This window comes from Mauremys reevesii, linkage group 27, assembly GCF_016161935.1.
Source record: "Mauremys reevesii isolate NIE-2019 linkage group 27, ASM1616193v1, whole genome shotgun sequence".
Classification (NCBI taxonomy): Eukaryota; Metazoa; Chordata; order Testudines; family Geoemydidae; genus Mauremys; species Mauremys reevesii.
Genome location: NC_052649.1, coordinates 1,912,932 through 1,927,701, shown reverse-complemented (window position 1 = coordinate 1,927,701; position 14,770 = coordinate 1,912,932). Strand labels below are relative to the sequence as shown.

The window sequence follows — 14,770 nt, the reverse complement described above, 5'->3', positions numbered from 1 at the left end:
TTAACACACAAACCTATTTAAAATTAAATTTGAAGTTATAACAACCTATTTCAATAATTTAAAATAATATAAAGCCGTACGTTTGTTGCCAAGATTTAAAGAAACTTAAATCACTGGATTGGTGGAAGTCTCTGGCTAAGCACTTGGAACCAGGGCATATTAAGTACTAAGCCAGTTTTTGACAGCAGCAGCCTCTTCCACAGGTAGAGAGAGAACATGTTCTTCATTTATTCAACTAGTTCAGTCCAATGACTAGTTTATTCAAAGTTAAGAAACCACAAAGTTGTAAAGGAAGGAAAGCTTATTTTCCCCTTCCAATCTCTGAATAAAAGAGATGTGAGAAAATGAGAACCAGTTCAATTAGCTAGCCACAGATATACTAGCTTTGTTTAATACGTCAATTTTATATGCAAAACATCTTTTGACAAGCTTCCAGATAAACTTTTTTCCTTATGTATCCTGAACATCTGAGTGTGCTTTGCTTAATACAAACGTTCTAAAATGCTGCTTGTGCATATTTAATTGAATTTGAATGCCCATCCAAATAGAGTTTGACACAATAAGAAATGTAACATTCTAACAAAAAACTGTAAAAATTAAGAATCTAAATAATTTAAGTTGCGTTCCATAATTGCTAATAAATATTTGTAAATACACATCCTTCCACTCCACCACCATTTCTTTCCCCCCTATCCTCATTTTGGGCAGAACTGGGGGTGGAAATTCACTCAGCACTTCAAGTTAGAACTCAGAGTCATTTATTTTCCAGAAGTACTAAAATTAGCTCCCAATTTGAGAGGGGGGGGGGTGAGATAAAATTGAGGACGGGGATGCCCTTTGGAAATGCCATCTCAAGCAAAATAGGAGAAGCTGCACCACCACAGACATTTGTGCTAGTCTGCACAATGTAAAGACTATTAACTCCACTCCGATCACTCAAAAAACAAAGCCTGCTCTTCTCTAGGGCGGATGTCTGGAATGGGATGACAAATCTTCCATCTCTCCCATTTACTTCCTGCTTTCAAGTTTAGGAGCCATGCTCATGGAAAATTTTTAGTTTGCCTCTAAAGTTACATTTCACACAGACCACTAGAGCCTATGGAAAAGTACAGTGGAAGTTTTGTATAAAGTCAAGTATGACACTAACCCACAGGAAGCAAACTTTTGTCAGTCGGTTTCCAAATAAAAGCAGCTGCACTTAGACCTGAAATCTCCTAATTGTAGTATTTTCTTATTACAGTCTCTTCCTCCCGATTACCTCCTCTTTCAACACTTAAGAATCTCGCTCTTCTCTTTTTTGCCCCTTCACCCCATGAAATGCTACATATTTCTGCTGGATTCCCCCAGTGGAATCTTCCCCAGTTGCCAAAGCCCCATATGTTGATGCTATGGTACTTTAAAAGTTTGTACCATCTGATAGAGTCCAAAACACACTAATAAATCACATCTTTTTGGGCATGATCTGTTTCTTCCCAAGAATTCTCTTGCTCTGCTGGTCTTTATATTCACCCTCAACTACCCCCACAAGAAAAAACAACTTGCTATAATAGCTTTCACACAGGTTTCAGAGTGATAGCCATGATAGTCTGTATCAGCAAAAAGAATGAGTACTTGTGCTACCGTAGAGACTAATTTATTTGGGCATAAGCTAAAACCTACTTCATCAGATGCATGCAGGAGAAAATACAGTAGAAAGCTATATATACACAGAGAACATGAAAAAAATGGGTGTTGCCATACCAACTCTAACAAGACTAGGTGGGCTATTCTTAGCAGGAGAAAAAAACACTTTTGTAGGGATAATCAGGATGGCCCATTTCAAAACAGTTGACAAGAAGGTGAGAGTAACAGTAGGGGAAAAATTAGCATGGGGAAATAGTCTTTACTTTGTGTAATGACCCATCCACTCCCAGTCTTTATTCAAGCCTAATTTAATGGTGTTCAATTTGCAAATTAATTCCAGTTCTGCAGTTTCTCGTTGGAGTCTGTTTTTTGAAGGTTTTTTTCTGTTGGAGAATCGCCACTTTTAGGTCTGTAATTGACCAGGGAGGTTGAAGTGTTCTCCTGATTGGTTTTTGAATGTTCTAATTCTTGATGCCCGATTTGTGTTCATTTATTCTTTTGTGTAGAGACCGTCCATTTGGCCAATGTACATGGCAGAGGGTCATTGCTGGCATATGAGGGCGCATATCACATTGGTAGATGTGCAGGTGAATGAGCCTGTAATGGGGGGGGGCTGATGTGATTAGGTCCTATGATGGTGTCCCTTGAAAAGATATGTGGACAGAGTTGGCAACGGGCTTTGTTGCAAGGATAGGTTCCTGGGTTAGTGTTTTTGTTGTGCGGTTGCTGGTGAGTATTTGCTTCAGGTTGAGGGGCTGTCCGTAAGCGAGGACTGGCCTGTCTCCCAAGGTCTGTGAGAGTGAGGAATCGTCCTTCAGGATAGGTTGTAGATCCTTGGTGATGCACTGGAGAGGTTTTAGTTGGGGGCTGAAGGTGACTGCTAGTGACATTCTGTTACTTTCTTTGTTGGGCCTGACCTGGAGTAGGTTACTTCTAGGTATTCTTCTGGCTCTGTCAATCTGTTTCTTCACTTCAGCAGGTGGGTATTGTAGTTTTAAGACTGCTTGATAGAGATCTTGTAGGTGTTTGTCTCTGTCTGAGAGATTGGCGCAAATGCACTTGTATCTTAGAGCTTGGCTGTAGACGACAACAGATCATGCGATGTGGTCTGGATGAAAGCCGGAGGCATGTAGGTAAGTATAGCAGTCAGTAGGTTTCCAGTATAGGGTGGTGGTTATGTGGCCGTCACTTATTAGCACTGTAGTGTCCAGGATCACTTGTGTGGACTGGTCCAGGCTGAGATTGATGGTGGGATGGAAATTGTAGTAATCACGGTGGAATTCCTCAAAGGCTTCTTTTCCATGGGTCCAGATGATGAAGATGTCATCAATGTAGTGCAAGTAGAGTAGGGGCATTAGAACAACGCTTCCTCAGCTCTCATCCCCTAAGTCAGCCATAAAAATGTTGGCATACTGTGGGGTCTTATGAGTCCCCACAGCAGTGCCTCTGACTTGAAGGTATACATTGTCCCCAAATGTGAAATAGTTGTGGGTGAGGACAAAGTCAAAGTTCAGCCACCAGGTTTGCCGTGACATTATCGGGGATACTGTTCCTGATGGTTTGTAGTCCATCTTCGTATGCAGCGTTGGCGTAAAGGGCTTCTATATCCAGAAAACACCGTCCTGGCCACCGTGGAAGATCACCAATAGATTGTAGTTTCCTCAGGAAGTCAGCGGTGTCTTGAAGATAGCTAGGCATTCTGGTAGCGTAGGGCCTGAGGAGAGAGTCTACATAGCCAGACAATCCTGCTGTCAGGGTGCCAATGCCGGAGATGATGGGGCGTCCTGGATTTCCAGGTTTATGGATCTTGAGTAGCAGGTAGAAGACCCCTGGTCGGGGTTCTAGGGGTGTGTCTGTGCAGATTTGTTCCTGTGCTTTTTCAGAGAGCTTCTTGAGCAAATGGTGTAGTTTCTTTCGGTCACCCTCAGTGGGATCAGAGGGAAATGGCCTGTAGAATGTGGTGTTAGAGAGCTGCCTAGCAGCCTCTCGTTCATATTCCAACCTATTCATGACGACAGCACCTCCTTTGTCAGTCTTTCTGATAATGATGTCAAAGTTGTTCCTGAGGCTGTGGATAGCACTGTGTTCTGCACGGCTGAGGTTATGGGGCAAGTGATGCTGCTTTTCCACAATTTCAGCCTGTGCACGTCGGCAGAAGCACTCTATGTAGAAGTCCAGTCTGTTGTTTCGACCTTCAGGAGAGTCCACGCAGAAGCCTCCCTTTTTTGTAGCGTTGGTAGGAAGGTTTCTGTGGGTTAGTGTGCTGTTCAGAGTTGTGTTGGAAATATTCCTTGAGTCAAAGACATCAAAAGTAGGATTCCAGGTCACTGCAGAACTGTATCATGTTCGTGGGGGTGGAGGGGCAGAAGGCGAGGCCTCGAGATAGGACAGAGTCTTCTGCCAGGCTAAGAGTATAGCTGGATAGATTAACAATATTGTTGGGTGAGTTAAGGGAACCACTGTTGTGGCCCCTTGAGGCACTTAGTGGTTTAGATAGTTTAGTGTACTTTTTCCTTTGTACAGAAGCAAAGTGTATGCCGTAAATGGCTTGTCTAGTTTTTGTGAAGTCCAGCCACAAGCAAGTTTGTGTGGAAGGTCGGCTTTTTATGAGAGTATCCAGTTTTGAGAGCTCATTCTTAATCTTTCCCTGTTTGCTGTATAGGATGTTGATCAGGTGGTTCCGCAGTTTCTTTTGAGTGTGCGGGGCACAATCTCTCAGCACAGTCTGTGTGGTGTGTAGATTGTAATGGATTTTTTTTATCTTCAGTCCTTTTGGTATGATGTCCACATGTTTGCATTTGGAAAGGAATATGTCTGTCTGTATCTGTACAGGTTTTTTCATGAAGTTGATGGATTTCCACTTCATACGGCTAAATTCAGTGCCTTGCATAGCGACAGGTTTCAGAGTGGTAGCTGTGTTAGTCTGTATCAGCAAAAAGAACGAGGAGTACTTGTGGTGCCTTAGAGACTAACAAATGTATTTGGGCATAAGCTTTCATGGGCTAAAACCCACTTCATCGGATGAATGCAGTGGAAAATACAGTAACAACTCTCAGCACCAGCCCTGTTCAGCAGTTATAATCACTGGCTTAAGCGATGCAGCCATCTTCATGCTCTTTGTCACTCCAGATGAAAGAATTGTTCCTGACACATGTTCAAATTAATATTAGAACTAACCACATTTGTGCAATATGTCTAGTGGCAGCAGACACCAGACGTATTAAGCCTCAACATCCAGAACAACATGTAATACACATGCACACCCTGCTCTCTCTCTCTCTGAAAGGAAACAGCCATTGAGAAAAAATAAGCATCCCCAAATCCCCCCACTCCTTACCTTATTAGCGCGAATCTGCTTGTAAATATCTGTTTGTTGTCGGATTCGGTATTCCAGGTCTGAGACGTGAGCTTGAAGCCAGTTCCAGCGACTGACTATACCCGCTCGGTCTGCTGCCCATCTCCATTCTGACCGTCTCCTCCTGAAATGGGGAAACAAACACTTTTGACAACAACTCCAAACACACACTGACAAAGCTTTGTTGGGTGGCTCAAAGAGCAGATGCATCAAAAGCTTAACACTAAAATGGCATGAATGCCCATCTCTCATACACAATGTTAATCTGCTGCAGAACTGCAGAGACCTACTATGATAGATTACATTGTTTATGTCTGACATTTCTAAAACCTCATGCTTCAGGGCTTCCTGACCTGTAAGGAAAAAAGGAGACTATACTGTTAAGTTAAAATACAGATTAGAGGTGATGCTCTCTGTTCTCACCACTCATTCAAACCTTCAAGCATAATATGGATATCGAACCATTACATACTGAAGTGAAGCTAAACATATTTCACTTAAACCACAGAACAATTAGATGGCAACACCTTTTGGTCACATCCAACACAAGCTGATTTAGAGGTGCCAAACCGCATTTCCCAGGCCATGTAGCCAACTCAGTTACCCCTTATTTACTCTCTGTAAAAGAATCTCTATTGTCCAACACTAGGAGTAATACAATATTGATTTATACAAATGGTCACAAAAAGGAGGAATCTGATCTACAAGGCTGCAACTGTGTGGTATGCACTAAATGTTAAGGTTCAGAATGCCTCAGCAATTACGATAAAAACCATCACAAGATTTATTTTGTTTTTAAAAGTGGCTCTCCTCTTCAAGACATGCAGTTTTGTTCCCTCTGTTGTCCTCCTCAAGACACTCCCTATAAGGAAGCAGCAGCTCCTGGGGTGTTGTCAAGGACAGCTGGCATCAGCAAACTTGAGTTTTGTGCCTGATAACTGGTTCTGGTGTGTACAGAAATGTTAGGAACCTACTAACATGCATGGTCTCATCTCCGTTGCTGAAAGGCGCAAAATTGGACGATGCAGGTCAAAACACACCAAACTTGTTTGGCCTTTCCTTAACTTCACTATCCCTGCAATGAACACAGCATATAATACTGCAAGGGCATGCACTTCTCTATTAGACTGTGTAATCCACCACAGGATTTTATAATTAATTCATTCACAAAAACTGTTACTCTGTCACCACTACATACACAAGACAGAAGAGGAGGCTACTTACCTGTAACTGAAGGTTCTTTGATATGTATGGTCCCTATCTGTATTCCACTGAGGGGCTACACATGTGCACTATGTGCTTGGAGTCTTAAAAATTCTCAGATAGTATCCACATGCGCCCTGGCTTGCCTCATGCTTCCATCAGAGGCACTAAAGGGTGGGTCAGACTAACCACATCTCCAGTTCCTTCTCCATCGCAAATCTGGCAGATCTGTAGCAGAGGGGAGGGAAGGTGGGAAGTGGAATCAGATAGGGACCACACACACCTGTAACAGGAGGTTCTTTGAGATAAGTAGCCTCCTCCTTCTTCCAGCGATGGTCTCTATTCTATTCCACTTGAGGGTGATTAACAAGCAGTACCTAAGATGGAGGAGGGTGAGTAGTACAGGACCACTGTGCCAAAGGAGGCATCCACTCCTGAGTCTTGCACTAAGTCTTAATGTGTAGCAAAAGGTGTGTACAGAATTCCACGTGGCTGTTCTACATGTGTCAATGAGTGGCAAGTTCTGAAGGGAGGCCGAGGTTGAAGCCTGAGCCCTCATGGAGTGAGCTCGTACCTTGTAGGAGGTGGTAGATCTGGCACATGGTAGCAGAGTTTGAAACACTCTAAAGTCCATATGGAGATTCTCTGGGTGGAGATGGCCTGTCCCTTGAGCCTCTCTGCTACTGCAATGAATAGTCTAGGGCGCTTCCTGACTGGTTTTGTTCTCTGCAGGTAGAAGGCCAGAGCTTGTCAAACGTTGAGGGAATGGAGTCAACATTCCTCTGCAGATGCATGTGAATGAATTGACTGATATGAAATTGAAAAACACAAACTTTGTTAATAATTCGGGGTGTAGTCACAAGGAGACTCTTTGGAAAACAATAAAAGGCGGGCCTGCCATCATAGCGCTGAGTCTGCCACTCTTTGCATGGAAGTAATAGCAACAAGGAAGACTACTTTTATAGAAAGGAGGGACACAGAACACAACACTGAAGGTTTAAAGGGGGGCTTCATTAGTAGAGAGAGAACAAGATTCAGGTCCCATTGAAGAGCTATTGGTTGGATAGGTGGAAAGATTCTGATGAGCCCTTTCCAGAACCTAGCATTTGGATGAGGGTGGGGGGTGAAAATAGAGAAACCTTCCACTGGTGGTTAGAACGCACTAATTGACGCTAGGTGTACTTTAAAAAAAAAAACTGAGGGCGAAACCTGGTCACTTTAGTCACAGAATGTAGTCCAGTATGAAGGGATCCCCAAAAATTCCAGTACAACACTTTTTTGTTGAGCCAATTATGAAAAACGTCACCACTTGACCAGGTAACAATGCCTGTTGGTCTTTCCTGATGCTAGAAATGATGTTGTGTACAACTGAAGATAATAATCGTCCTAAGGCAGAGGCCCATCCAAACACCACGCTCTGGGGAGTAGAGAATGTGGATTAGGGAGTCTGATCTCGCTTTTGCATTGGGTCAGCAAATCTGGACAGAGGGGATGGGAATCGGTGGGTGGGATGACATGCAGAGAAGACTAGGGAATCAGAATGGTCTGGGCCAGCAGGGGTCAATCAGAATTACCATCGCCCTGTCTCTCCAAATCTTATGCACTACCTGAGGTAGGTGTGGTAGTGGAGGAAAGGCATAGTTGAGTTGGTCCGACCAGGGGATTAGGAGGGCTTCGCCCTGGATGTGGTAACAGAGGGCTCCCCTGGAGCAGTACACATTGTTTACCTGTGAAGCAAATAGGACTCTGACCAGAGTCCCCCACTGAGTGAAGATGTTGCGTACTACTGAATCGTGAAGTTCCCACCAGTGATTGATCGTAAAATGTCTGCTGAGTCCATGAGTACATTCTGTGTCCCTGGAAGATAGGCCATGGACAAGAGGGTTTGGTGGTTGATGCACCAATTCCAGAGACTGATTGCCTCTGCGTGTAGCATGGATGATCTTGTCCCTCCCTGTCTGTTGATATAAAAAACAAACAAACAAACAAAAAAAAAGTGGTGGGGGTATTTGACATGATGAGAACATGATGGGCACAGATGAAGGGACGGAAAGCTTGGGATGCCGTTCTCACAGCTCCAGGATGTTTAGGTGCATCCTGGATTCTCTGGGAGTCCGTGCTCCTTGAGCCACATGGTCACTGATATGAGCTCCTCAGAGATGTGTCAGTGATAATCATCTTGTCTGGGAAAAGGAAAGAAAGGGAACCCCCACACAAACACGATGTGGGTCTGTCCACCACTAGAGGGATAATAGCAGGTTGACGGAGACCGTCAGCATGGAAGCCCTGGAGTGGCAGTTTGGTGAGTAAACAGACTGGAGCCATGTCTGGAAGCAACGAAGTTGGAGTCATGCGAAAGGGGTCACATAAATACACAAAGCAATGCAGCTGAGGAGGGACAGGCAAGTTCTGGCTGGTACATATGAATTGTTCATTATGCGAATTACGTCGTCATTGATCTCCTGGAACCTGTTCACAGGTTAAGTAAGCTTGTGCTATGACCAAATTTATGATAGCCCCCATGAAATCCAGAGACTACGTGAGATCTAGGATCGATTTCTTGGTGTTGTCACTGACTCCAAAGGAAGAAAGATGACTAAGTAGCATGGAGGTTGACTTGTGGGCTTCTTGCCTGGACCCTCATGGCTAGGAACCAACTGTCAAGATACAGAAACACAAGGACACCATAAAGTCTGAAATAGGCCGCTATAATGGAAATAACTTTGGTGAAAACTATAGGAGCAGTGACTACCCTGAAGGGGAACACACTGCACTGGAAATGGTGGGTGCTCAACATGAATCTGAGGAAATGTCTGTGGGCCGGATGGATATCCATGTGAAAGTAAACATCCTTCATATCTAGAGTGGTAAACTGCATACCTTTCTCCAAGAATGGGATTATCGCTGCCAGCGTGACCATATGAAACTTTAACTTGTGGATGAAGCAACTGAGGTGCTGCCGACTGAGGACTGGTCTCTACCCGCCTTTCTTCCTAGATATCAGGAAGTTGGTAGAATCCTGATCCCTGATAGTCGGGGGGGGGAATGTGTTCCATCAATCCCCATTCTAACAAGGAAGTCACCTCTTGGGTGAGAATGCTGTCGTGAGTGTGCTCCCTGAAGAGGGACAGGGGTCTTGGACGAGGTACTGTGATAAACTGGATCATGCAGCCACGGGGGATGACATTCAACATCGACCTGTCCGTTCTTATTGCACTCCAGCTGTGGGAAGAGAGTGCTAAACAACCTCCAAAGGGAGGAGGAGGACTATGAGGGGTAGGCATAGTGGATGGTGGCTCTCAGGCGCACATCAGAAATATCTTATGGTTGGAGCTGTGATGTCAAAGCTGCGAGGGGAGCCCTGGGAGGTGAGACCTCTGGTTTTGTGCGTTTCCCCAGAGGTTCGTAAGGTGTCAGAATAGACTTAAGAAGACGTGTAACACTGAGTGAGTGGGTGGTTGGCGGTGGAATTTTTGCTTTGGGGCAGGAATGTAGGTGCCCAGCGAATTAAGATTGTCCCAGGAATCCTTGAGTGTGTACAGAAATGCATCCGTCTTCTAGTTAAAAAGATGGGATTCGTCAAAAGGAATGTCTTCAATAGTATTCTGTACCTCCCTAGGAAAGCCAAAAAATGGAGCCAAGACCCCCCTACACATGACTATGGCTACAGCCATGGCCCTGGAGGAGACATCTGCTGCCGACTAGAGGGGAATTCTGGTCACCAGCTTCCTTTTCTCAATAAGTGCCTGAAAATGTGCTCATTCAAGATGTGGCAGGCTATTAGTAAGTTCCTCAAATTAATTGTAATTCAGAAAGTAATTTTTGGCTAGTAATGCTTGATAATTCAGAATCGTGAATTGCAGGCTAGATGCAGAAATACCTTGCATGCCAAAAGTTCTAGCCACTTGCTCTCTGCCCATTTAGTTGCAGCCTGGACTTCTAGAGAGTTGGGGGGACGGTGAGGGGGGAAAAAAAGGAATTTGGAACTTTTTGGCAAAGGACCTAGTAGCACTTTTCACCTCCTTTAAAGATAGTCGAGCACATGGCAGGAGTGTGCCCCACAGTCCTAGCAGGCTCCAGAACAGCTTAATTGAGAACACAATTCTCACTGGTTCTGAGGTGTGGAGGACATCTAGCAGCTTGTACAACCTGTTATGGATTCGAGACCCCTTCATATCCACCCTTCTATGGTTGGAGACCAGACTGCCGTCCAGAAAATTTTCTAAATGTTCACAAATAACCTAGTCTCCTGTTCAGATTTGAGCTATGATGCTGATGGGTACGGTGGGAGGGGAGAACTGTAGCACATATGAGATTTTTGCCTATCCCAACCCATGCCAAACTTCATGATAAATCCTCTGCAAAAACAGTGAAAACCCCCAAAAGATCATGAAACTTGCATAGTATATATCTTCTAGTTTTTATTCAAATGTAAAAGGCACATTCTGTCAAGAATGACGAGATCACAATTGACTGCAATAACCGAGTTCCTAGATAGCTCTACAACTATCTTGCGTCAGCTTCTTGTATTTAATGGCAATCAACATACTTGCCTTTTCAGCACCAATCCTATTACAAGTTTCAAATAAACCAAGGCAATTTATGAAAATACATAACTAATGTTGAACTCGTTGGGCAGCAGTGTTGGTCTTTTTACTGATGAAATTCTGAATTCAAATGTCCTGTGTTTTCTATTATTTTACTTCCACAATTTTCCACTATTTTGATATAACAAGCTATGACAACCTCCTGCAGAGGTTTGTGTGAGAAGACCTGGACCTCCAATTTTAAATGCTAGAACAGGAGGAGGAATTTAGGATAACCTTCCAGCAGCTACAGTTCAGCCTCCTACTCTCTTCTTGTTCTGAGCTTGACCCACGATTGACTTGGAACAGAATAATGCTGGTAAATAATGGAAAATCAAGCCAGATTTCCATAGACTAACAGTGTCAGCTGCTTGTTATCTGTCACATCCCTTGGAAGCCATATTCAATTGCTTTTGTAAGTTTAGTCATTCTCCCTGGTGTCCCTCATCATTTAATATGCACGCTATGTTTTGGTCAAAGTTGGCCTCATACTCTGTGCAAATCTCTCACACACACACACCCACCCACCCACCCCTGGAGTCAAAGAAGGATGCCAAGGTGGCCCAATGCTAAGGCAGGCCACAGGTCTAACGAGTCAATGACATACATCAGAGCAGCCATAGGACTAGTCTGACTACACTGACTGGAGGAACAGTCCCCAGGGACTATTCTGCCATCCCAGCACTGTAAGATCACAACTCGCACTGGCTCATCTCTCAAGCTCTGTTATGCTCTATCTTGCCCCAGCAGGTGAGGCTGGTAGGGTAATACAGCTGTAAGCCACCAGGGAACTCCTTATCAATAAGGGATTTCTTATCTACCTCCTAATGGCAGCATTACATTTCCTTTGTACTACTGAAGTGGAGCAAAGGGGAAGTTAATGCAGGCAGAGAATCTGGTCCACTATCTGCAAAGTACTTGAGAAAAGATTGGCCCAGTTTTCCAATCAACTATACATAAGGCAAATTGTCATTGCAAGGTATTTTAATTTCCCACAAGGAAAGTCCTAAAGTATATATGTTATGTTTAAATGGTACACTGAATCCTTACACATCAGAAGTTTGGGATGTTGTGGGTTAGGGTTATTTTTTGTACTTCCGTTTGAGCAAACGGCAAAGACCTCCTTGTCATACCTCTCTCTGCATTCTGGATAGCATCTTCAGCACTGAGGGACACCATATTCTGCTCACTTCCTATATATGAGGAAGTAATACTCCTAATTATTGTAAGTGTCCTGTCTACTTGAGCTGCTGATGCAGTTTCAGATTAAGCAGACCACCACAATAAACGAGACAGCCAGATGGCTGGGCAGGATCAGTGTCACTTCAGATGGGCTACCTGATCTCTGTCTGAAGTGTTACAGAAACAACTGTACCAAAGCAAGGTGGACCAGTCAGTGCACACTGGCAAGTGCAGAGGCATTAAGGACCACTGTAGTGGGCAGTTCCAGCTTCCTCCACAGCAAACCGCTAATTAGTGTGTGAGTGTGTGTGAGATTTAATTGTACACATACACAAGACTGCATGTATTTCTGCTTCTACAAGTGTAATATTAAACATTTAAGTACAGAATTGAATGGCAATTGCATTCTACAGGAACATATTTTAGTATCAAAGCAGAAAGTCACTTTACAAGACTGTTCAATATCTTTCCATTAAGCTTAAATTAAAAAAAAAAAGAGCAGAAGGTAGAGACTATGAACGATGCATAGGAATTTGAACACGTGGGACTCTGTCAAGACTGATGAAGTCCTCGGAGATCAGGATTCCTGTGTACTTCAGTCCCTGCCCCCCCTTGTTCAGACCTCCTGAGGTCCCTTCCAACCTGGATATTCTATGATTCACTAGAACAGAGAGAGCAGGAAGACCCAAGAGACAGCAAGATGTCATGTGACTGCCAAAAAAAAAAACACAAAAAAAACAAAAAAACAGGTACCCTAGTTAAAACAGAAGCTGAGTCTCACTGTTTTGCAGAGTTAGCTCTGAAAGAAAGCTTGATTCTATGACTCCAGAAGAAATTTTGAAACATGTTTAAAATGTACGTACAGATTTGGGGCCTGTTCCCTTAAAAGCAGAGTGACAACACTTATCTGGATAGATTCTTTCCAGGATGTTCTTTTCCCTTTAAACAAGCACCAGACAGAGCAAGTGGAGTTGCACAAGACCAAGAGTCCAGAATGCAGACTGCTGCAGGACAGGAGTGGGTCAGGAAATGTAGCTAACCGGCATCCTCATGCGCCTGCGCATGCACACAGCTGGCAGTAGACTCAGCTTGACTGACAAGGACACCATCCTAGAAACTTAAGCCGATGGTACTCATTGTAAACAGTGTGCCTATGTGCAGAATTAGCAGCCTTGTGTCTCCTTGCAGACTAACATCACATCACTGAGAGGAATGGAATTAACATGTGTTGAAGTCCCAGCCCTTTTTCTTTCTTTAAATAGGGGAAGAGAAAAGAAAGGGGACAACCAGGCTGAGGAGGAAGGAAAACCACGAGGAGACTGGGAAGACCCAAGTGTTATAAATACAGCACTGGACGATTAAACACCATGACTTCCACGTAGGTTGTTTTTCCCCTCTTGAAAGGGTGTGGTCATATGAGAAGGATCATCTCTCCCTAACAGGTTCCTGTGATCCATGGCAGAGAGCCCTCCTGTCCAGTAGTTTGAGATAGGCAGGGAAAACCTCAATACGTAAACAACATTTTAGAGAACAAAGCAACAGGAGTGCATGAGGGATCCGCACCCCACGGCAGGGGCACATCACTGCTCTAAAATGAGCCTTGTGCAGCTACTAAAGCTATAGGATGTAGCTCTGCATTAACATGAAAAGGATTTTTCATTTAGGCAGAGCATAAACTGAGAGGAAACAGCCTGGAGGTCCATCCCTAGCTCAAAGAGGAGACAAGGAAGTTATAACCCATGTGAGCTGGTCAGACAAAGCAAGCTTTAGGAATACATCCCTTTGAAGACAGTATTAATTCTATTTTAGGGACTACAAAATGGAGGGGAAAGTGACTTGGCCAAGGTCACACAGCAGGTCACTGGCAGAACTGGGAAGAAGTTACTCACCTTTTGCAGTAACAATGGTTCTTTGAGATGTGTCCTGCTATGGGTGCTCCACTGTAGGTGTGTCTGCATCCCTGCACTTCTGGAGATCGTTGGTAGCAGTGTCCGTTCAGCCTGAGCATGGGCTCTTCCTCTCACGTTGTGCCTCGAGGCCAACTAATGCTGCACAGGCAAACCACCCTCAGTTCCTCCTCTACCATAAAGCCTCCACTGAGAACTCCAAAGTAGAGGGTAGACTGGAGCACCCTCTCAAAGAACTACTGTTACTGCACAAGATAACTTCCCTCTTCTTCGAGTAGTGCCCCTAGGAGTGCTCCACCACAGGTGACTCCTGAGCTGTAGCCCTGGTGAGAAACTGGGGCTTCAGAATTGAGTGCGTTAGGGATGACAACACTGTGGAGTCAAAGACAGCACTGGAAGAAGAGTCTCCAGTAACTGCACAGTGTTCTGCGAAGGTATGAGCAGATGCCCAAGTCACTGCCATGCAGATTTCCAAGATAGGAACTTCCTTGAGGAAGGTGATGGGGTGGAAACGGATCTCGTGGAACGTGTACAGATTCTGAATGGAGGTAATACATTGCAAGCACAATGATAATGGTTAATACAGTTCGAGACCCATGTGGAGTGTCTCTCGGCCAATGCCACTGTGCCTTTAGACCTTTCCACAATGGATAGAAATAGCTTAGGAGATTTCCTAAAGGCCTTCATCCTGTCCAATAAAAGGCCACGGCCCTCTTAATGTCTAGCGTATGTAGTATAGCCTTCCTGCTGTCACGGTGAGGCTTTGGGTAAAAGGCGGGGAGGTGAATGAGTGGGTTTACGTGAAAAGATGAGGCCACCTTGGGGATGAACTTTGTGGCCTAAGAGTGACCTTGTCTTTAAAGGAGGGAGAGAGAGAGAGAGAGAGAGAGAGAGAGAGACACCATCTCCCCTAT

The 14,770-nt window shown here is 44.3% G+C and overlaps 1 protein-coding gene across 6 annotated transcripts in view; it reads right to left on the bottom strand.

Moving 5' to 3' along the window:
* Positions 1-14,770, bottom strand: part of KANSL1 (KAT8 regulatory NSL complex subunit 1) — a 179,795-nt gene that overhangs the window by 44,855 nt on the left and 120,170 nt on the right. For all 6 annotated transcript variants that reach the window (XM_039516588.1, XM_039516590.1, XM_039516591.1 and 3 more), the window contains one exon: positions 4,961-5,102. In XM_039516588.1, the coding sequence (XP_039372522.1) occupies positions 4,961-5,102 (142 nt within the window). The remainder of the gene's footprint in view (positions 1-4,960; positions 5,103-14,770) is intronic.